The sequence below is a fragment of the Acipenser ruthenus genome, chromosome 41, assembly GCF_902713425.1.
Source record: "Acipenser ruthenus chromosome 41, fAciRut3.2 maternal haplotype, whole genome shotgun sequence".
NCBI lineage: Eukaryota > Metazoa > Chordata > Actinopteri > Acipenseriformes > Acipenseridae > Acipenser > Acipenser ruthenus.
In genome coordinates, this window is record NC_081229.1 from 5,664,054 (window position 1) to 5,685,670 (window position 21,617).

General features: G+C 40.6%; 1 protein-coding gene across 2 annotated transcripts in view; it reads left to right on the forward strand.

Annotated features, from left to right (window-relative positions):
* The window catches only part of LOC117964906 (complement factor B-like), a 37,471-nt gene that overhangs the window by 1,579 nt on the left and 14,275 nt on the right, over positions 1-21,617 (forward strand). For both annotated transcript variants that reach the window (XM_059010751.1, XM_059010752.1), the window contains exons 2-9: positions 4,316-4,534; positions 5,398-5,583; positions 5,990-6,163; positions 13,603-13,704; positions 14,746-14,879; positions 15,151-15,286; positions 15,590-15,721; positions 17,426-17,524. In XM_059010751.1, the coding sequence (XP_058866734.1) occupies positions 4,316-4,534; positions 5,398-5,583; positions 5,990-6,163; positions 13,603-13,704; positions 14,746-14,879; positions 15,151-15,286; positions 15,590-15,721; positions 17,426-17,524 (1,182 nt within the window). The remainder of the gene's footprint in view (positions 1-4,315; positions 4,535-5,397; positions 5,584-5,989; positions 6,164-13,602; positions 13,705-14,745; positions 14,880-15,150; positions 15,287-15,589; positions 15,722-17,425; positions 17,525-21,617) is intronic.

The window sequence follows — 21,617 nt, forward strand, 5'->3', positions numbered from 1 at the left end:
AATTGCTCAAGCTCCGTCAAGTTGGATGGGGACCTTTGGTGAACAGCAATTTTCAACTCTTTCCACATATTCTCAATTGGATTGAGGCCTGGGCATTGACTAGGCCACTCCAGGACCTTTTTGTTTTTAAGCCACTCCAGTGTGGCTTTGGCTGTATGTTTGGGGTCATTGTCCTGCTGGAAGATGAATCTTCTCCCAAGTCCCAGGTCTCTTGCAGACTTCAGCAGGTTTTCCTCCAGGATTTCTCTGTACTTTGCTGCATCCATTTTGCCCTCAATCTTCACGAGCTTTCCAGGTCCTGACACAGAGAAGCATCCCCATATCATGATGCTGCCACCACCATGCTTCACAGTCAGCATGGTGTTCTCAGGATGATGTGCGGTGTTAGGCTTGCACCAAACATACCGCTTAGCGTTGAGGCCAAAAAGCTCTATTTTGGTCTCATCAGAACATGGAATCTTCTTCCACTTGGTCTCAGAGTCTCCCACATGCCTTCTGGCAAACTCTAGCCGAGGTTTTTTCAACAATGTCTTTCTTTTTGCCACTCTCCCATAAAGGCCAGTTTTGAGAAGCACCCGGCTATTGTTGCCGTATGCAGTGTCTCCAAGCTCAGCCGTGGAACACTGTAACTCCTTTAGAGTTGCCATAGGCCTCTTGGTGGCCTCCCTGACTAGTGCCCTTCTCGTCTGGATACTCAGTTTTCGAGGACGGCCTATTCTAGACAGATTCACAGATGCGCCATATTCTCTCAATTTCTTAATAATGGACTTTACTGTGCTCCGGGGGATATTCAATGCCTTGGAAATGTTCTTATATCCTACCCCTGACTGGTGCTTTTGAAGAACCGTATTCCGGATTTGCTTTGAATGTTTCTTCACCTTCATGATGTAGTCTTTGTTAGGAAATGTACTAACCAACTGTGGGACCTCCCAGAGACAGGTGTATTTAACCTGAAATCATGTGAAACACCTTAATTGCACACAGGTGGACTCCATTCAACTAATTATGTGACTTCTAAAGACAATTGGTTGCAACAGAGCTTATTTTGGTGTGTCATAGCAAAGGGGGTGAATACTTATGCAATCAATTATTTTCTGTTTTATATTTGTAATTAATTTAGAACAATTTGTAGATTTTATTTTTCACTTTGACATTATGGACTTTTTTTGTATTGATCAGTGGCAAAAACTCCTAATTAAATCCATTTTGATTCCATGTTGTAACACAATAAAATGTGGAAAAGTCCAAGGGGGGTGAATACTTTTGAGAGACCCTGTAATTGCCAAAATTTGCCACCCAAACAGACATTGCCACCCTTGTATATTTTACAGGAAAGGAAGGTAGTACATGACGGTAAATCATACAGCAGTGTCAGAAAATACCACCACTACATATTCTGCAGGAAAAAATAGATATTAAATTGTTGCAAGTTGTATTTTGGGGTCAGAAAATGCCATTCCTGCATATTCTAAAGGGCAAGTTAGGTAGTGAACTGTGGCAAATTGTATTTTCAGGTTGTAACAGGGGAGATCTGGACTGACTATCTGGCACATCCGTATTACTGCAGGTAGAGGGCAGCAGTCTCGTGGGATCCGCCTGTCGGTCATGGTGATGACACGGAGAGGTGGGGAAGAGGGTGTGTGTGCTTTCCCTCTCTCTGAGTGGCTGAGGGGCGGGCCTTGGGAGACTGCTCGGCCCATAAGAACTGGCTTGGTTGTGCACTCGGGTGGCCGTGTTCGGGGAAATACAGTGGCGCTGACAGAAGAGGCTAGAGTGAAACAAGGAGCGGGCGAGCCCGGCTGAAGGGACAGCCTTCCATAATAATTAATTTCACAAAGCAATATAAATAAATACATACCCGAGTTGACGTGTGTAGAGTCACAGGGAACCCTGGCCAACCCCAGTGTATAGGAACAACTGAGTGTAGGACGGAGACCTGTGCTGACTGGCTTAGCAGCAGTGGGGGCACTGCATAAGTGGTGGAGGCTGTGTGGTCCAGTGGTTAAAGAAAAAGGGCTTGTAACTAGGAGGTCTCCGGTTCAAATCCCACCTCAGCCACTGACTCATTGTGTGATCCTGAGCATGTCACTTAACCTCCTTGTGCTCCGTCTTTCGGGTGAGACGTAGTTGTAAGTGACTCTGCAGCTGATGCATAGTTCACACACCCGAGTCTCTGTAAGTTGCCTTGGATAAAGGCGTCTGCTAAATAAACAAATAATAAGCAGCACTTTTGTTTGTAGTTTTATTACTGTGTTTTATTTTCCCTTTTTCTTTCGCCTTCTGTTTACATTATTATTTTTGAGCACTTGTAGGTGCACAGAATGGTATACCTGTGTTGGTAACCCTGTGGTCCTGGTTTACTGTTGGCAGTATACAGGCCATGGACAACAGCGCCCTCTGCGGGCTAAAATAAATAAATAATAAAAAAAAGAAAATAAATAAATCTGGGCACCTCTGCGGTGTTTGCAAATAAAATTTTCTGTCTCCCGTGTCAGTGAATACCCCAACCCTTCCACAGAGGTCATAAAATGTCACTTGAATATTCTGTAGGAAAAATTAGGTAGTAAATTGTGGCAAGTTGTGTTTTGAGGTCAGAAAATGCCACTTGTATATTCTGTAGCCATTTTCTGCTGGCACATGTAATCAATGGATGGTAAATATGGCATGCTTTTGGGATAGTTGTTGTTGTGTGTTCATATGTATTGAATGCATTTGTACTGTGGGCTAAGTTTTGATGCAGACATGTGTTTTTTTATGGAAACGTTTTCATACTAACTTTTGTACTTGATAACATTCATTTAGAAACCCAATTGATGCCTATGATTAAAACATTTTTGTGACTAATTTGAATCTATTCATATGTTTGAATAATAACTAAATTGAGTTATTAATCATTGATTAATCATGTTACATAATTTATTTAAATGTTTGGATATACTGTTGCAGTTGATTGATTACTGTCTGATTCACAGACATCTTAAAATAACATTAGAATAGGTTTTGTTGGGGGAAAAAAACACGTTTTTGATCGACTCAAATTTTGCTGCTGATGTATTTATTTACAGGGGTTTTCTTTTGGTTGTGTTGAGGAGGCTGTGTGGTCCAGTGGTTAAAGAAAAGAGCTTGTAACCAGGAGGTCCCCGGTTCAAATCCAACCTCAGCAACTTGACTCATTGTGTGATTTTGAGCAAGTCACTTCACCTCCTTGTGCTCCGTCTTTCGGGTGAGATGTAATTGTAAGTGACTCTGCAGCTGATGCATAGTTCACACACCCTAGTCTCTGTAAGTCGCCTTGGATAAAGGCGTCTGCTAAATAAACAAATAATAATAATAAATAAACAAATAATGCTAGAGCTGCTCTGTGTGTTTTTCTTTTTCTTTTTTTGTGGGGGGGAGGGGTCTATTCACAGTCTTGCACCAGGGCCCAGTAAATCCTGCCCTTTTTTCTCTGAATATTTTTTAAATTGATTAAACCATTTTGGCCATTTTGTTTTAGATTTAGAGTTGTCTACTTTTGGGATGCAATTGTTTTGCGCCTCTAGTACTTCATTTTTAAAAAAACAGCCATCCTTTTTCTTGTTTCTTTTTTCAGGTCGAAAAAGTCTGGATCTTATTATAGTTTCCATCAGTTTACATATAGTGCAGTAGCTTCAAGTTCTAACATTTTGTTTCTGAGACTTCTAGCATTAAGATAAATACATTTAGTCTTACCTGAGTTGTTGCCCTTGTTTTGATGTGGTCTCCCTTCTGTTTTTTTGTTTTTTCCCCCCTTCCTTTCTAGTTGAAATGCTTCTGGACCTCCTCAAGGATCCTTTCTCCGAGTAGATTGGTTCCCTTTCTGTTTAAGTGCAGCACTGGCCAGCACTGTTTATAGGGTCCTGGATGTTGTTCCTTTCATTCTCTTGATGTTTGTTTTGGGCATCTAAATGTTGAAGCGGCTCAAATTTGTTGGTTAAGCCCTTGACCACAAAATAAAAACCAGCAGCTTTTGCTAACCGAGGGGTTGGTTGTTCAGAGAGGAGGAACATAAAACTTGTGCTGGATTTCGACCAGCATAGTACTTGTTTGGTTGAGTATTGTGTTAATTTGCAACTCACCCGTAGTCCCTTGACTCACCCTGGTTCCTCTATCTAGAATTAAACGGTAAAGTCACTGTGAAAATGAAAGGTTTCCTTCACGGGGGAAATACAGTCCTTTGTTAAAAGTAACATGGTTTTAGATGTGGTACTGTGTCTCTGGCTGTCCTATCTGTGTCTGTGTCTCTGTCTGTCTCTATATGTCTGTGTCTCTAACTGTGTGCCTGTGTTTCACTCAGGCCCTCGTCGTAGGACTGTTGACTGCGCTATGGACTCCATCAAGATTAACGGGGGCAGCTACTGGCCGACCGGCGTGAGCCACAGCCACGTGGTGAAGTACACCTGCCCCCAGGGCATGTACCCCTACCCCGTGCAGAGCCAGAAGTGCGATCGCTACGGATACTGGAGCCCCCTGAGGACACCGACGGGGGGCACCGCCAGGGAGGTGGTCTGCAAGTGTGAGTCCCGGGCGAAAGGTCACAGGAGCAGCGTCACAAACTCAGCAAACTCAAACTAAAGTTTCCACCCAAATTCTTTCTCGCTGTAGCTGCGATTTGCCATTGAGTTTAATACGTTTCTTTCAGTAACACTACAACCCATCAAACTCAATGTAAAACGCTTTTATGGGAAGCCCTTCTGATTGAAGACATTGAAATGTTTGTCATTGAATTTCCTTTGAGTTTCTTTGAGTCTCTCTAAATTTACCACATCGAGTCAATAGCTAGGGGTGACATGGCTTTGTTTCAGTTCATCATTACAGAAACACAACAACAAACTCTGCAAACTCCACCGCAACAGTCTTTCTCACTGAATGGAATTTTAATATTTGTAATGCTGGAGGAAGGGGGGTCTGGATAATCAAACTACCTGTGAAATGAATGACTTTCCCCAATCAAAAAACCTCTCCCAAAAAGAAATACTTCAACCCCATTACTTTTAAATACATAATATGCAGTGCTCCACCGTTATACCAGGGAGTGAGGACTGGTTAACCCAGTTTTCTATGAGAACAGGGCAGAAGAGCTCAGCACACAACAGGACAGGTTAACAAGGGCAGGGTTTGAAATAAGACTTCTGCTGCATAGCAGTTACACCCATTCCAGGTTTTACATTGTATAGACAATAAACTCAGGTGTGTCTTATTAAACTCAGTAAAACCAGGAATGGATCAAACAGCTGTGCAATGGGAGTCTAATTTCCATCCCTGAAGGGGGATGATCAGGGTTAAGGTAATCTAGGTTTTACTGTAGTGAGTGAAGCCCTACCCTGGACTGCATGGGCTGTGTGTGAGTGATTCTCTGTGTCTCTCTCTGACTCTCAGGGATCAGCTGCCCAGACCCTTCCAGACTGGAGCACGGGTCGGTGGAGCCCATGCTGGGGGAGTACCTTGTGGGCAACAGCACCTCCTACACCTGCTTTGAGGGGTACCAGCTACGGGGGTCCCCCACTCGAACCTGCCAGCCCAACGGGAAATGGAGCGGAGAGACCCCCATCTGTGACAACGGCTGTGAGTGAGAGGGGGAGAGTGTGACTATGGCTGTGAGTGAGGGGGAGGGGAGATGGGAGGGGGGAGAGGGAGGGGAGGAGAGAGAATGACAGTGGCTGTGAGTGAGGGGGAGAGGGGAAGGGGAAGGGAGGAGAAAGTGTGACAATGGCTGTGAGTGAGGGGGAGAGGATGGGAGGGAAGGAGAGTGACAGCGACTGTCATAAAGGGGGTGTGAGAAAGGTTGAGAGGGAGAGGAGGGGGAGAGAATGACTGCGTGAGAGAGGAGGGGGAGAGAGAGAGCGGAGCAATCCGCATCTGTAGCAATGGTTGTGAAGAGGTGGAGACGGAGGGGAGGGGGGAGGGAAAGGGGGTTCCCCTTTAACCTTGTGTGTGACATTGCTCTGTCATTCCCTCCCTCCCTGCACAGCGGAGCACTGTCCTAACCCCGGCACTCCGCCTGGCTCCCGCAGGACAGGGGACAGGTTCGGGATCGATGACAAGGTGACCTACTGGTGCGACAGAGGCCTCTTCATGTTCGGGTCCGCAAAGCGGGTGTGCCAGGAGAACCATGAGTGGACCGGCACCGAGCCAGCCTGCTACTGTGAGTGTCACCTACATAGAATGCCATCCCTTATAAACATTTACCACAGTAAATCTGAACAGAAACGTTGCAGTTTCCCCATGGTTATACATACATACTATGCATTCACCTTGGTTTACCACAGTATGCTATGATTTTTATTATGATGTACCACATTTCTCTGGGTTATCTATGCTTTCACTGTGCTTTATTCCACGTTGCTGTGCTTTACCATGCTTTCACTGTGCTTTATTACACTTTGCTGTGCTTTTACTGTGCGGAAACTTTGGTATGGGATGTAGATAACAGAATTGTTCACTCCTGATATTATAAATATCACTTTCATTATCGATTATAATATCCATCACATTTATAAATCAGTGATTGACAAAAAATGATAGGCCTATGTAAATGTGTATGTTTACAGCTTCACGTAACACTGTTGCTGTGCACTTGAAATAAATGTGCAGTTTTGTTTTAAAGAAATAAGCAAAAGTACCAATACTAGAGAGCAGAGAAAATACAGTATTTACTCAAATTTAAGTTGCACTTTTTGGAATGACATAAAAGTCCAAATTTGGGAGGAGTGAGTTGGATTTGAGGGCAACTTGGATTCAGGGTTAGAGGACCAATTTACATTTGTGCATGTCAATTATTGTGGTGCTCGAGAGCTGCTGTAAACAGTAAAGCCCACTACCTTTATTACTCTCGATACAGTACCGCTATATTAACATAGCTGCTCGTCAAACTTCACGCACATTTTATGATGCAGCTTTGTTTTGGGAACAATTTATTTGTTTATAGTTTTACAATAAAGAAACATCAAAATAAAATATACAATCTGTACTGAAGTAAATAAATAAAAATAAAATCAATGCTAAAAAATATATGCTTAAATAAATAGCAGAGTCAAAACAGTAATAACAGATTTAAAAAAAATGATAGCAAAATGGCAGTAATAAGAGAATTAAAACGTTGTGGGTTTCTTGTTAAAAATAAAAGCATTTACAGTATTTACTGCTGTTGACCAAGCACTTAATGTGGCTGGGATAGCAAGGTGGAGCCTTGTTGTGGATCTTTCCAGCAAAATTATGTCAGATAGGTAGGGACCTACCTAAATCGCGATTTCGCGGAAATTGTGAAATTGAGGGGTCACCGCGAAATTCACCTCTTAGGGGCCAATGCATACAAACAAGTACGGAGGGGGAAAAAAAGAAAACTTGTTTAAATGAACTACTGCACAACACAAGTGACGCAAACTACGTATCTTCCTTCTGCATTGTTTCGATTTAGGTTGCTAAAATCTAGTTTTCAGCATTGGAGGGAAAATAGTACAAATGGACGACAAAAAAAGCAAAGTATATATCGGCTGATGATCGTTTTAAGATATTTCCCAAAGAAACTACATGCAGACTGAGGTAATTGTTTTCCATATCTTAGTGTGTATTTGGAGGAAATACGATCGGTCGCTATTTAGCTTCAGAATCACACATTAAACAAAATGCTACTACAGAGGCTGCTGAACAGAACGTAAAATAAACAGCTTTCAGAAACCAAACTGGAAAGTCAGTGCAGACAAAAAGTATTCCTGTCTGCAAGTTAAATCAGTACTAAAACGATCCAGCACAGCCACCTCGCTTCAACCTGCTGCTTACAATTGGAATTTTAGACCCGAATAGCCACGTCTTCTTTGTTTTGACTCGGTACTAATAAAATAAATTATTGGATGGGACAAATAACATGACAACGAACGTGCTGCATAGGGCAGCAGTGTGGAGTAGTGGTTAGGGCTCTGGACTCTTGATCAGAGGGTCGTGGGTTCAATCCCCAGTGGGAACACTGCTGCTGTACCCTTGAGCAAGGTACTTTACCTAGATTGCTCCAGTAAAAAACCCAACTGTATAAATGGGTAATTGTATGTAAAAAATAATGTGATATCTTGTAACAATTGTAAGTCGCCCTGGATAAGGGCGTCAGCTAAGAAATAAATAATAATAATAATAATAATTGACCTTATTAAAGTATGCCAGATGCCCTTGTGTAACTGAGTTTTTGGGCTGTTTCTAATCGATTTCCACATCTGTATAACTTGGCAAAGCTTTGCCTTAACTTCCAACCAATTCAGTGGATGCAGACGTGCAGTCTCAATGTATGGGCAAGTCAACTGCAGGGGGATGCTGCATACTCGCCTTTAACAAATGCCAGCACTCTGTTTTAGTAAGGAAGCAAGTACCACTATTTGTAGGCTTTATAGTGTTCTGAAATACTGTCTACTTAGGTTTTTTTTAATGTTTAAACTTGTCCGCGAAATGTCCGTGAAATCCTAATTTTATTCCACAACATACCCGTGAAAAATACGTAAATTTACCGTGATTTAAGTAGATCCCTACAGATAGGTAACGTAACCACGTGATGCTGTAGGGTAGACCAGACTCTACCCAGCCCTTTAGAATCGTTTTTTGGCTGTCCCGCTAGGACGAGTCACCTTGATTGCAAAGAAAGGGCCAATTGGGAGTCATCCGCAAGAAGGAGCAGTCTGGGACACAGTGGTACCTGCAGTTCAAGTAACTTAGACATGACTGACATCATACATTTCCAAAAATGTGCATCTTGGGGCATTCCCAAAACATGTGCAAATATGTACCAACTGCACCCTGAGCACAGAGGGTCTGGGACAATCTTCTATAAGGAGTTGCGTAAAATCTATTGGTCAATTTAAAATGAATCAATTGGTGTGCCAGATTTTTATACCTCTTCTCCACTGGCACATCTGACCCATGAGGGCTCGGTAATGGTACGGGTACAGGTGGTTCTCCACTGGCTACTTGTCGAGCCAAGCGAGAATTAAGGAGGTCATGAAGTCAGATTGGTTTAACTAAGGATTCTTCGATGGGACGCCAATAGACCGAAATCTCTGGATTCAGCCAGATCTTAAGTATTTTTAATTGGAAGGCCCAATAATGGAATTTAAAGTTAAATAATGCTAATCCACCAAGTGTTTTGGGTCTTTGGGTCTAAAAAATGTGTCTTTGCAAATTTGTTGGATGTCAGAATATATCTTAATTCACAGATATGGGAAGCCAGCAGACTGAGGTTGGAGAGGGATCAGAAGGAGGAGGGGAGCAGTTTTCGATGCAGGATTCAAAGGCAATAAGACTGATTTCGACCAGTTTATTTTATAACCAGAGATTACATCAAAGTTGTTAAATAGTTTAAGGGCCTGGGGAAGCAATTTTGAGATATCAGATAAGAACAACAGTATATCATCAGCATAAAGGGATACATGGTGTTTGGATCCCTGTACACCCCTGTTATGACAGTACTTTGTCTGACGGCCTGAGTAAGAGGCTCCGATGAGATGGCAAACAATAGAGGACATCCTTGCTGTGTTCTTCGTTCGAGAGGAAACTGAGAGGATATAACAGAACCAGTTTGAACACATGCAGTAGGGTTATTGTACAGAGTACAAATCATATTGATATATGAATGGCCAAAATCAAATCACTCTAAAACTGCCCACAGATCGTTCCAATTGTTTTAATTGTGTTCACGGTTTGGCACAGTTAAATAATAATGCTGGCAACTATACAGCAACGTGTAGTTACACAGCTAAGCAAAACAGGGTTTCAGTCCCGAAATAATAATACAAGAATACAGGCATGGCTCCACGTCCTTTCTCGCGGTGCTTCAGTGCTCGTGGTGAATATTTACTCGTGCAGTATTTGGAATCCGGGTTTTAATGCTGGCTGGAACAGCAACAGCTCCTGGTTGTTAGCCGTCTACTAAATACAAATAAACAGTGATTAACAAAAATAGAAACACTCACAGTTTTGTTTTATGGTTTTCAGTGCTCTGTTTCGCAACCATAACAAAGGAACAGATCGTTCGGCCACACACCGATATACTTTCAGTCACGCCCCCCTTTGGTAGCGAGTGCAATCACGTCTCCTCCAATCCATGACTGACACATCACCTACCACAGTAAGGCGCTGATTTCTAGTATTGTGGCTTCGCCCCCTTTTTGGATGGCCAACTGACCCTGGAATAAACTATCAAACCATCCAGTCCGGGGCACACTGTTCCTGTTATACTGTGCCCTCACAGGTCGGGAGATTGACAAAGTCCCAGATTATTGATTCACCAAGGATCCCACAGATTAAATTCTTGTGTGAATTTCTGGAGAGAGATCTGGATGCAAAAGATAAGGAGGTGTACTATGAGACGTCCAATACGGGATCAGAAGGTGCATTAAAGTGTCCCCCTATAAGAAGTGAGCTATCCTGTGTAACAGACAGCTCAAGCCTAATTTGTTCAAGGAATTCTGGGTCAAAAACATTAGGAGGATACACCGAGGCCAGAGATAAATTTAATATTATATAAAACAAGTGACAAAAACAGAATCTACCCTCGGAGTAGCCCCTTCTGTCTTTCAATAGTGATTTTAAGTTTCCTTTCAGCTAAAATAATCACCCCTTTCGTCTTAGTAGAGACACACAAGTGGGAAATCATTTTAAAATGTTTATTTTGAAATCAATGTACATTACAAAATCTTAGGTGAATTTCCTGTACAAGAGCAATAGCTATCCGTTTGCTGTGCACAAAATCAAGGCATTTACTGTATTAAGTCCTTGCACGTTCCATGACATAATATTCACATTAATCATTAATTATAAGTAAACTTAAAATGAAGGCTGATCCGATCCCCAAGTAATCGCCCCTCAGATGATATACTGTAACATCAAAGAAAACGCAACTGGAAGCATGGAGTGGTGAAAATCCACAAGGCAAAAGACATCACAGAAACAGTACCATAGACAACAGCATGAGGCAGTGTGAATGAAGAAGTCAATGTTCCAAGTGGAACATTGACTAAAATAAAGTATAAAACATGAAAAGGCATATTGTAGCTTTTCGCCGGCGGCAAGAAATGGAGAAGACCTGCTTTCAGTTTAATTATTTTTAATCATTTGGACGCAATCTCCGCATCCACTCAGAAAGCACTGCTTGTGTTTTCTTGTGAATTGTGGGTGTTGTCAAGTGATTTAAAACGAGACATTTTGTTTGAAAGTGTTCGGGATGCACAGGAGCCAAATATGGATCAAAGGTCAAGTATAATCTTCTAGACCAGTTTTTCTCAACGGGGGCCAAAGGGGGGGGGGAGGGGGAGAGAAGGGCATTTTAGCCAAAAAAAAGGGGGGGGGGGGGGAACGTTATCTTTTCTTATTTAAAATTAAGGAAATTTTTATTTCAAAGTGTTGATTAACTACTTACACACAATGTGCCAGTGATGTACTCACTAACTTGTGCACTATAAGATCGTGTACACATGAAATCAGAAATGTTTGTTGCTGCGCAACAACGTCGCTGCCATTTGTGGTATCTGGTTTGTCATGCAAATATAATATGGTCCAATCAGAACAAAGCAGCCGTTCCAATTATGCCTGTTGCCATGTTACGTTACACGTCTGAATTATTATTATTATTATTATTTATTTCTTAGCAGACGCCCTTATCCAGGGTGACTTACAATTGTTACAAGATATCACATTATTTTTACATACAATTACCCATTTATACAGTTGGGTTTTTACTGGAGCAATCTAGGTAAAGTACCTTGCTCAAGGGTACAGCAGCAGTGTCCCCCCACCTGGGATTGAATCCACGACCCTCCGGTCAAGAGTCCAGAGCCCTAACCACTACTTGTTATCTAGTACTCCCTGTCCCGTTGTAAATGATATCTGTATTATTGAATGTAAATGTATTAAACATTAATGATAGTGCCCTTTCTTTAACTAGATTTAAGTGGCTGTAAATATTACTACTATTTCGTTGTTTTAGAATGTGACCTGAAACTAACTCGATTTTTATATTCCATATTCAGGCTACAGTTGAATATTACATTTACATTTGGAATAAAACAGAGTAAATAAATAAGTCAGCACTCTGAGTCTATGACCAAACTTACCTCCTAAATCCAGAATATTTGCTGGGTAGGCTTTTCTGTCTGTCCACTTCACTCCATCAGACCCCCTCCTGACTTCTTGTAGTTTATCACATTGAATCACGGTCACTTCCTCCAGACCAATCCTTCCGTTCATTGACAAAATCAAATATCACATATTTCGAGATTTTTGGCGCCATATCGTCGACCGATCCAGACAGAAATAACCGCTACAAAAAAAAAACAAAAAAAAAAAAAAAACTCCACTTAGCCTTTCAAGGACGAACGCGCGCCAAAACACGGACTTACCGCGTAGTAGTAAGTCTAAAAAATAAATACTTATACACCCACCCCTCGTTATATCGTCGCTCGCAGCGGATTCGGATATATATGGCTCTCCATTGTCTAACTGCGAATACCTTATCTGCAATTTACATAGGCACTTAGAGTTACTGTTCGTTTTATTTCGTACTGCACATCACAAACAACACTACACAAAACAATTAAAAACAAAGCATTAATATCGTACTGTTATCATATACACACGTATTGCACAATAACACAAAGCAAATTCAAAATCTACATGCTTAAGCGATTTTTATTTTAGTCAACGAGGATCTCACGAGTTGCAGCTACGCACTAGCAAAAGTCACAGGGCAGTGACGTCAGCTCCCTAGCAACAACCCTTCCATGTGAATTGATTCTTTCAATACAGCGGGTTTGTGCATTTGAGAAAGGAGGAAGACTCGTGAAATTTATTGGACTCAAGTTGATGAGAAGCAATTGCCCTCCGCTTTACGAATTAAAACTGTGTGCTGCTTTTTATACGAAAAATGAGAAAAAGCATGTTGCGTAGAGGATTTAGACTGGACCCTGACGCCCCCGATAAAACGAGGGAATGGTTGTACAGTATTTGTTATTAGCCTAGGTCTATTTGTTTTTCTGTGGGTCTCTCGCTATATAGCGGCCCTCGATATATACTAGCGGATTTGTATTGGACCCCGACACCCGCGATATATCGAGTGGGTGTTGTATATGTTTTCTATGTAATGAAACACAGTTAGCTATGCTATTTAAAAGTGAAGTCTGCTTTCTATTTTTTTATTTAACAGTAATACAGTCACATCATCACCAACGCTAATTGTCAATAAGGGGGATTAAGGGGATATCTGTAAAGTACAATTAGAAAACATTTAAACAGAGATTTCCTTTAAAAGACAAATGTAGAGAGGAAAATACTCCAAAGGGTATAGTCAGGAAGTATATCAGCGCTGCACAGGCTTCAGTGTACAAATACCTCACCTGCTGCACAGTGCAACCCTAATATACTTCCCTGCCTCACTTCATGTACAGAAACACGTCTAGCTGAAACATTTGTCATAGACTTTTATTGTTCCTTCTAGTTATTTTAAAACACTTTTAACTGGCAGGAGTAGCCAAGACTGGCACAAACCCCATTTTAATAATACAAACTTGTGTGTAACATTTTGTGGTGCCTGTTTGTTTCTTGTGTTTGCAGACAAGAACACCTATGACACACCAGAGGAGGCCTCTCAAAGCTTCTCAACCTCCCTCAATGCGCTGCTCCATGTAGCAGATTCAGACGCACCTCCTAGTGAAGGTAAGAGGTGCTCCTCACCCAGGAAAGCAGAGACTCTCACAGGGGTGTTAATATTCACAGCGCTGCCCCTCACCCAGGAAAGCAGAGACTCTCACAGGGGTGTTAATATTCACAGCGCTGCCCCTCACCCAGGAAAGCAGAGCCTCTCACAGGGGTGTTAATATTCACAGTGCTGCCCCTCACCCAGGAAAGCAGAGCCTCTCACAGGGGTGTTAATATTCACAGCGCTGCCCCTCACCCAGGAAAGCAGAGCCTCCCACAGGGGTAATATTCACAGCGCAGCCCCTCACCCAGGAAAGCAGAGGCTCCCACAGGGGTGTTAATATTCACAGCGCTGCCCCTCACCCAGGAAAGCAGAGACTCCCACAGGGGTGTTAATATTCACAGCGCTGCCCCTCACCCAGGAAAGCAGAGGCTCCCACAGGGGTGTTAATATTCACAGTGTTGCCCCTCACCCAGGAAAGCAGAGCCTCACCCCTGCTCCCCTATATTGTCTCTTTTCATTTGTAAGTGGAGTATCCTATTCAAAGCTCTTAATGTGGTTTAAAAAGACTACAAGGGCGAGGACAGTTAAAATACAGAAGCACTCACTGTGTAAATCTAATATGCCACGCCACAACTGAAAATAACAGATTTATTTTTACTTAGCCTGGCCTCTTCAACCTCACCCGTGGCTCTGCTTCACTATACCGCTCGCGAAGGTGAAGAGTTCTGGTTTAAACTTTCAATTCTGTCATTCAAACAGGACACAGTGAGTCCAGTGAAGAGCAACCAGGGCTGGAAAGGAATATGTTTTATTCCAGGTGTTTTTTAAATCCTAAGCAGAGTTGACAAAGTTTAGACAAAACACTTTGTACACTATGTACAGTATGTTACTGACTTTAGAAACACTAAAGGAAACTTAATGAATTCAGTGACACATGGTATGACTGAAAGTCTTTTTCAATTGACTTTCAGTTGAAGCATTTCTCATTGAATTACATTTCTTCTGGTATTAATGTTACTGACACACTTTTTTGTTTTGCTGCCTGCTCTTTGTAGAACAACTTGGAAGAAAGATAGCCCTCAGGAAAGGAGGGAAACTTCACATCTACATCATCTTAGATGCTTCTGAAAGTGTTGAAAAAGAGGATTTAGAAAGATCAAGGAAATGCGCTCTGGACTTTATGGACAAGGTAAAACTTCTGTCCAACTGGGCTCCATGTAATCCCCTCCCTCTGATTGTAAAGGCACATTCTCTCCTGTAGGGGGCAGTGTAAAGCAGGTTAAAAGCTGCCCTGGGTCTCTCATCTCCTGTCTAACTGGGATCTCTGTACACACCCTCCCCCTGCTTGTAAAGGCAGTCTCTCCTGTAGGGGGCAGTAAAAAAAGGAAACTTATTTCATATTGCAGCCTGTTAATAATACGCCTTTATCTTGTTCTGTTTTTCTGTTCTTTTCCTCCCAGATTAGTTCTTATGAAGTCGATCCAAAATGGGGCATTGTGTCTTTTGCAACAAAAGCTGTGAAGATGGTGGATATTGTGGACGAAACAATTGACATGGGCAAAGCATACAGCCAGCTGAAGGACTTTGATTTTTCTGGTGAGTCTTGTTTTGATCACCCTTTCAGTGCCTTTGACAAAAGATGTTTTCATTTTACTGTGACTCAGACTGAGTTTAGGAGGTTGAAGTTGTGTAATTACTAAAGAGGATGGGAGTTGGAGTATAAACTGAACAACCCGGCTGTATTAATTACCATTCACATATCCCACGCTGAAGTAACATCCCCAATCCCCTAGATGGCAGTGTTGTAACATAACACTTAGTGATCCTATTTAAACCAAGACATCCTGCCACCACAGAAGTGTCACTTATCCATGTTGGAATGTATGCTTATTGTTTCAGTGCACCAGGAGCAGTCTGGAACCAATATCAAAGAAGCCCTGGACACTGTATATAAGGATATGTCGTTTCTGAAAGCTAGAATGAAAAATGAGTTTGAAGAAGTCAGGAACGTTGTTCTGCTCATCACTGACGGTATTGCTATTTATGTATCTGTTTATTTATCTGTGTATTCGATAATCAATCACGTTTCCATCAATAACACTGAAGGCGGCATTAGTCGTATGCAGACAGGCTAAAATAATTGAATCTATTCAGTCTTGAACAAAGAAGACTACGCAGTGATCTGATTCAAGCATTCGAAATTCTAAAAGGTATTGACAATGTCGACCCAGGGGATTTTTTCAACCTGAAGAAAGAAACAAGGACCAGGGGTCACAAATGGAGATTAGATAAAGGGGCATTCAAAACAGAAAATAGGAGGCACTTTTTTACACAGAGAATTGTGAGGGTCTGGAACCAACTCCCCAGTAATGTTGTTGAAGCCGACACCCAGGGATCTTTCAAGAAGCTGCTTGATGAGATTCTGGGATCAATAAGCTACTAACAACCAAACGAGCAAGATGGGCCGAATGGCCTCCTCTCGTTTGTAAACGTTCTTATGTTCTTATGTTTGCCTGCTTGGCTGGTAACCAGGGCCGGCGTAACCATATAGGCAGAACAGGCGGCCGCCTAGGGTGGCAAATTGAAGGGGGCAGCAAAAACGGTACATAATTAGATTTTATACTTCACATTTCGTTCGTCATAAAAAGTTCAACACCTTAGATCACTGTTTCTTGTTCTGCAAAAGTTATTGCTGATGTTACGGAACCATATCATGAGCAGTGGTGTAGTCCTAAATCAAGTGGTGTCAAACGAAATCTGGTCTCCCCTGGGAACAGGCTTGTGGTTGTTGAGCCCAATGCTAAGCAAAGGACGCATTGAAGTTCCTTGCGCATTCAAATGGGGCGGGGCATTATTGGATTTCATTTAATTACCCTGACAATGAGTCTTATAAAAGTATGTTGCTAATACAGGATAATCGAAACGTTTACCGATTTTATATCTCTGAAATTATCTGATCACTCTCCTGAAAATCTCTAGATTTGTAGATAATTGCTTTTGACAACAAATCTCGCCAATTCAGCCCTTAAAATCTCTAGACTTGGCGAGCAATTCGCTAAACTGGCAACACTGTTTGAAGGTCAGAAAAAATTATTTGATTTCCGCACGGCTTATTAAGCCTTGACACAACAAGGAAAAGAGATTGCTTCATCGGTGCCCAGGCACCTAAATTAGAGCGGTTGTGTGGCTTTAAGCATTTTCATAACACACCAGTAAAGATTCTTTAATTCTTTAAAGTAAATTCTTAAGTCAAAGATCTGCCTGTAGAGGATTTGCTGTGCACGATTATATGATCACTAACCTACACGTTAGACACCAGTTTTATAGTAGTTACGGAACGCAATACCGTACTGTACAAATAAGTTACAATGAAAATATGATGTGTTTGAAGTAACCTGCATATCCTGTATCAATTGTTATTTATAACTCTAAGCTCATGTATGATGGTAGAATCAATTTATCATATGTATTGTCATTGTAGAGCTGACAGTAGATGTCACTACCGTTTGTAACCAGAGTGATGATTGTATATAGTTGTAGATAGTTTTGTGACGATGTAAAAAAACAACAACAAAAGAAACATAATCTGGTGTACAATAATTTGTTTATACGCCGATAAAGAGTGAAAAGGGATGGCGACAAAATTTCGTTTGCCTAGGGTGGCAAAAATCCTAGCACTGGCCCTGCTGGTAACCTTATTATTGTTGAAATACTGTGTGATTTCCCTCCCCTCAGGAAAGAAGAATATGGGAGGTAAACCCGAGGATGCTGTGAAGCAGATACGCGCCTTGTTGGGTATCACAAACCCTGGACACATCAGAGAGGAGTTCTTGGGTAAGAGAAAAATGTGGGGCCTATTGTCAAAACATTTCTTTAAAAAAGAAACACAGCAGTTAGTAAATCCTAAAACAGTAATATAACTCAGCTTGATTTTGATAAAACGCAAACGTAAAAGTGCTTACTGGATTGCACTGCTCCCTTCATGCTGTGATTTTGAAGGGAGTTTGAGCAGCGCTGGCGGAATTTCGTTAGCACTGACCAGTGAAGAAAAAGTGGGAGGCAAAAGCTGCTTGTAAATCAGGAGCTACTGACATTCCCTTTAAGAAAACGATAGCCCTAGCGATTGCCTTTGCTGTGGTGCTGATGAAGAAAAAACTGCTCTTTATTGCATACCACCATTTGTTAATGCAGATTTAGAAATGTTATTATTATTATTATTATTATTATTATTATTATTATTATTTGGCAGACGCCAGAATACAATATGAGATAAGAAATAACAATTTAGGATTAAGACAATTTGGGCAGGATTTTCAAAAGTTCACAAATGATAACTCCAGTGTTAATCAAGAAATCGGTATGTAGCATTGCTTTTGGAATTTTCAAACGTCGTTATGCCTATTTCGTTATTAAATAATCGTCGGGTGAAATTCTCAACAAAAAAGTGCGGGTACTCATGCACAAATATTGCACTGTGCGGTAACTGCAATAGAGAGGGAGTTTTGTTTCAAGGTATCCTAAAAAAAGGGATGATGTTACAAAAAATGGTATAAAAAAACAAAACAGCTGTGCTATGAAAAAATGATACAAAAATGTCTAAGTCAAACAATGCACAATAGGGGCTAAAATACCCCTCAAATATTTTATGTAACAGGCACTGCTACTATGATGTACTTGGCCATTTTAATCCCCATGCTTTCCAGACCCTGGGTACTCGCCTACAACAGGACCTGGCCATGTTACAATAATAGCCTTGGATAGGGATTAGAACATATATGCCTGTTTGTTTTATGTATTTTTTACTTTTTATTTATCCTACAATAATATATTCTGTGTGTTTCTCTGTTGTGTTTTTTTGTGTAGATTAATTGCCATTATCTATTCCATGTAAAGATTTTCCAGGCAGAAACAGTATAAAAGTAGACTTGGATGAAAAGCAGATTAAATAAAGCAGATTACATAAATCCCGGTACCCACTACTGACATCAGTTCTGGTCACCTCATTACAAAAAGGATATTGCTGCTCTAGAAAGAGTGCAAAGAAGAGCAACCAGAATTATCCCGGGTTTAAAAGGCATGTCATAAGCAGACAGGCTAAAAGAATTGAATCTATTCAGTTTTGAACAAAGAAGACTATGCGGTGATCTGATTCAAGCATTCAAAATCCTAAAAGGTATAGACAATGTCGACCCAGGGGACGTTTTTGACCTGAAAAAAGAAACAAGGACCAGGGATCACAAATGGAGATTAGATAAAGGGGCATTCAGAACAGAAAATAGGAGGCACTTTTTTACACAGAGAATTGTGAGGGTCTGGAACCAACTCCACAGTAATGTTGTTGAAGCTGACACCCTGGGATCCTTCAAGAAGCTGCTTGATGAGATTCTGGGATCAATAAGCTACTAACAACCAAACGAGCAAGATGGGCTGAATGGCCTCCTCTCGTTTGTAAACTTTCTTATGTTTTTATGTTCTTATCAAAATAAGTCCCGGTACAGAGTACCGGTGAGTACCGGCAGAATTTCACCCCTGCCTAATGTGATTTCCGAAATTATGTTATTTTACTAAATAATGTAAATATCTTAACGAGCAGTGATTCTTGTGACTATTTCTTTTGTTTGCGTGGGAATTTAAAAGCAAATCCGTGTTAATTGTTATAATTTATCAGGAGTTAATTTGCACTTGGAAAAGGAGGGTTTTAATTAACGAAACAGTATATAACTCACCTTGAAACAGAAATGTAAGACTGCGGCTCAGGGAGGGAGCGTGTACAGGACCAGAGTTAATTTCTTACAGACAACCTTGATAATTCAATATTTGTAGTTATGAAAATGTTTTAGCCTTTTCTATACTTGTGGTTATGAAGGAGAATTATTCACTTGTTTTAACCATTTGTAACCTTATGGAACATTTGTTGTTTTGCTAAAATTATATACCGTTATTTGCACGAAGTGTAATGTTACTACCAAGAAATTATCAATGCAACTGTATCCTATTTGAATTCTGCATACGTACATTATATGACAGCTGACCTCTACTGTAGGTTTTATTTGAATTATACAACTGAAATCTTGGTATAGGAAACGGCATGTTAGATATTACAATAAGTTTCCTTAGGTGATTGCAATGCGTCCTTGACTTTTAACACCTGTGTCTTATCCACACAAGAACAAAGAACAGGCGTAGAAGGGCACACAGATCCACTAGGAATGTGATCGAGGTCATTCACATGAAATTTGCCAAAACGTATTTAATGTTGTCAAACTCCCCCCACACTTTATGTACAATGTACATGTTCACCTTCACACGTTTGTATGCATATAAAATGTTCTTATTATACTGTAAGTGTTAGGTGACTACTTCTAATCATGTTGAGTTTATTTATCGCGGAGGCGAGCTAAGAGTACCAGAGAAAATGCATGATTAGAGGAATTCACTGAACAATTAATTATAAACACATTGTGTATTGGGTAGGGCGTTCTATCGTAATTTTAAAAGCTTAACAAATGTATAATGAAGAGTTACATACATGGTATACAGTACATGTATGATATAGCTAACAACTACAAACACAAATGGCACTTCAAACGTATTTATTTACAGGCTACAATCGTACAGACTAAATTACAGACAAAAGTAGATCTCAACTTAAGAAAATAAATTCCAACCAATAAATAGATAACTTATGGTATTTATTTTTAACCAAAAAAAGATTGCAAAATGCATATTAAAAGAGTTGTATATAGTAAACTGTGGCAAAATATCCACAATAAAGAGGGTAAGTGGGGTTTAATTTTTATTTATTATTTTTTTTAATCCGTGCCGTCCGATTTTTACCCACACGCCAGATAATCATAAATCAGTATTTTATATGTGAACTGTTAAAAATAAATGTACATTCTGCAGGACAAAATGCACAATTTTAAATGAAGTTTACAAATGATACACAACATAGTTATTCCCATTATTTTTTATTTCCATTTGGCTGCTGCTCGCTGATGGGAGAGTCTGTACGCTAGTAGTTTCCATAACAGTGAATTATGCTTTCATTCATTTTTCTTGATCTCGTTAACATGTATTTTGATTAACGAGTTCCACTTATCTAGTCATTGAGACACGAAGTGATGTAGGTGTTAAGCTTTTTAACAAGAAATTAGTTAATTAACGACCTCATCGACTCAATTTCAAAGCATTAACGAATTGATTTAATTAACACATTTAGTTTAAATGACCTTTACTTACTATACCAGAATCTAAATCATTAATGTAGATTAGGAATAGCAGAGGACCTAATACTGATCCCTGTGGTACACCACTGGTTACCTCGCTCCATTTTGAGGTTTCTCCTCTAATCAGTACTTTCTGTTTTCTATTTCTGTTAACCACTCCCAAATCCATGTGCATGCATTTCCTAAAATTCCTACTGCGTTCAGTTTGAGAATTAATCTTTTATGCAGGACTTTGTCAAAAGCTTTCTAGAAATCTAAATAAACCATGTCGTATGCTTTGCAATTATCGATGTTGCATCCTCAAAAAAATCAAGCAGGTTAGTTAGACACGATCTCCCTTTCCTAAAACCATGCTGACTGTCCCTGGATACTGTTACCAAATAGGTAATTTTCAATTTTGGATCTTATTATAGTTTCCATATAATAGAAGTCAGGCTTATTGGTCTGTAGTTACCTGGTTTGGTTTTAGCAGATTATTTAGCAGATTATTTGTTTATTTAGCAGACGCCTTTATCCAAGGCGACTTACAGAGACTAGGGTGTGTGAACTATGTATCACCTGCAGAGTCACTTACAACTATGTCTCACCCGAAAGACGGAGCACAAGGATGTTAAGTGACTTGCTCAGGGTGACAAAATGAGTCAGTGGCTGAGGTGGGATTTGAACCAGGGACCTTCTGGATACAAGCCCTTTTCTTT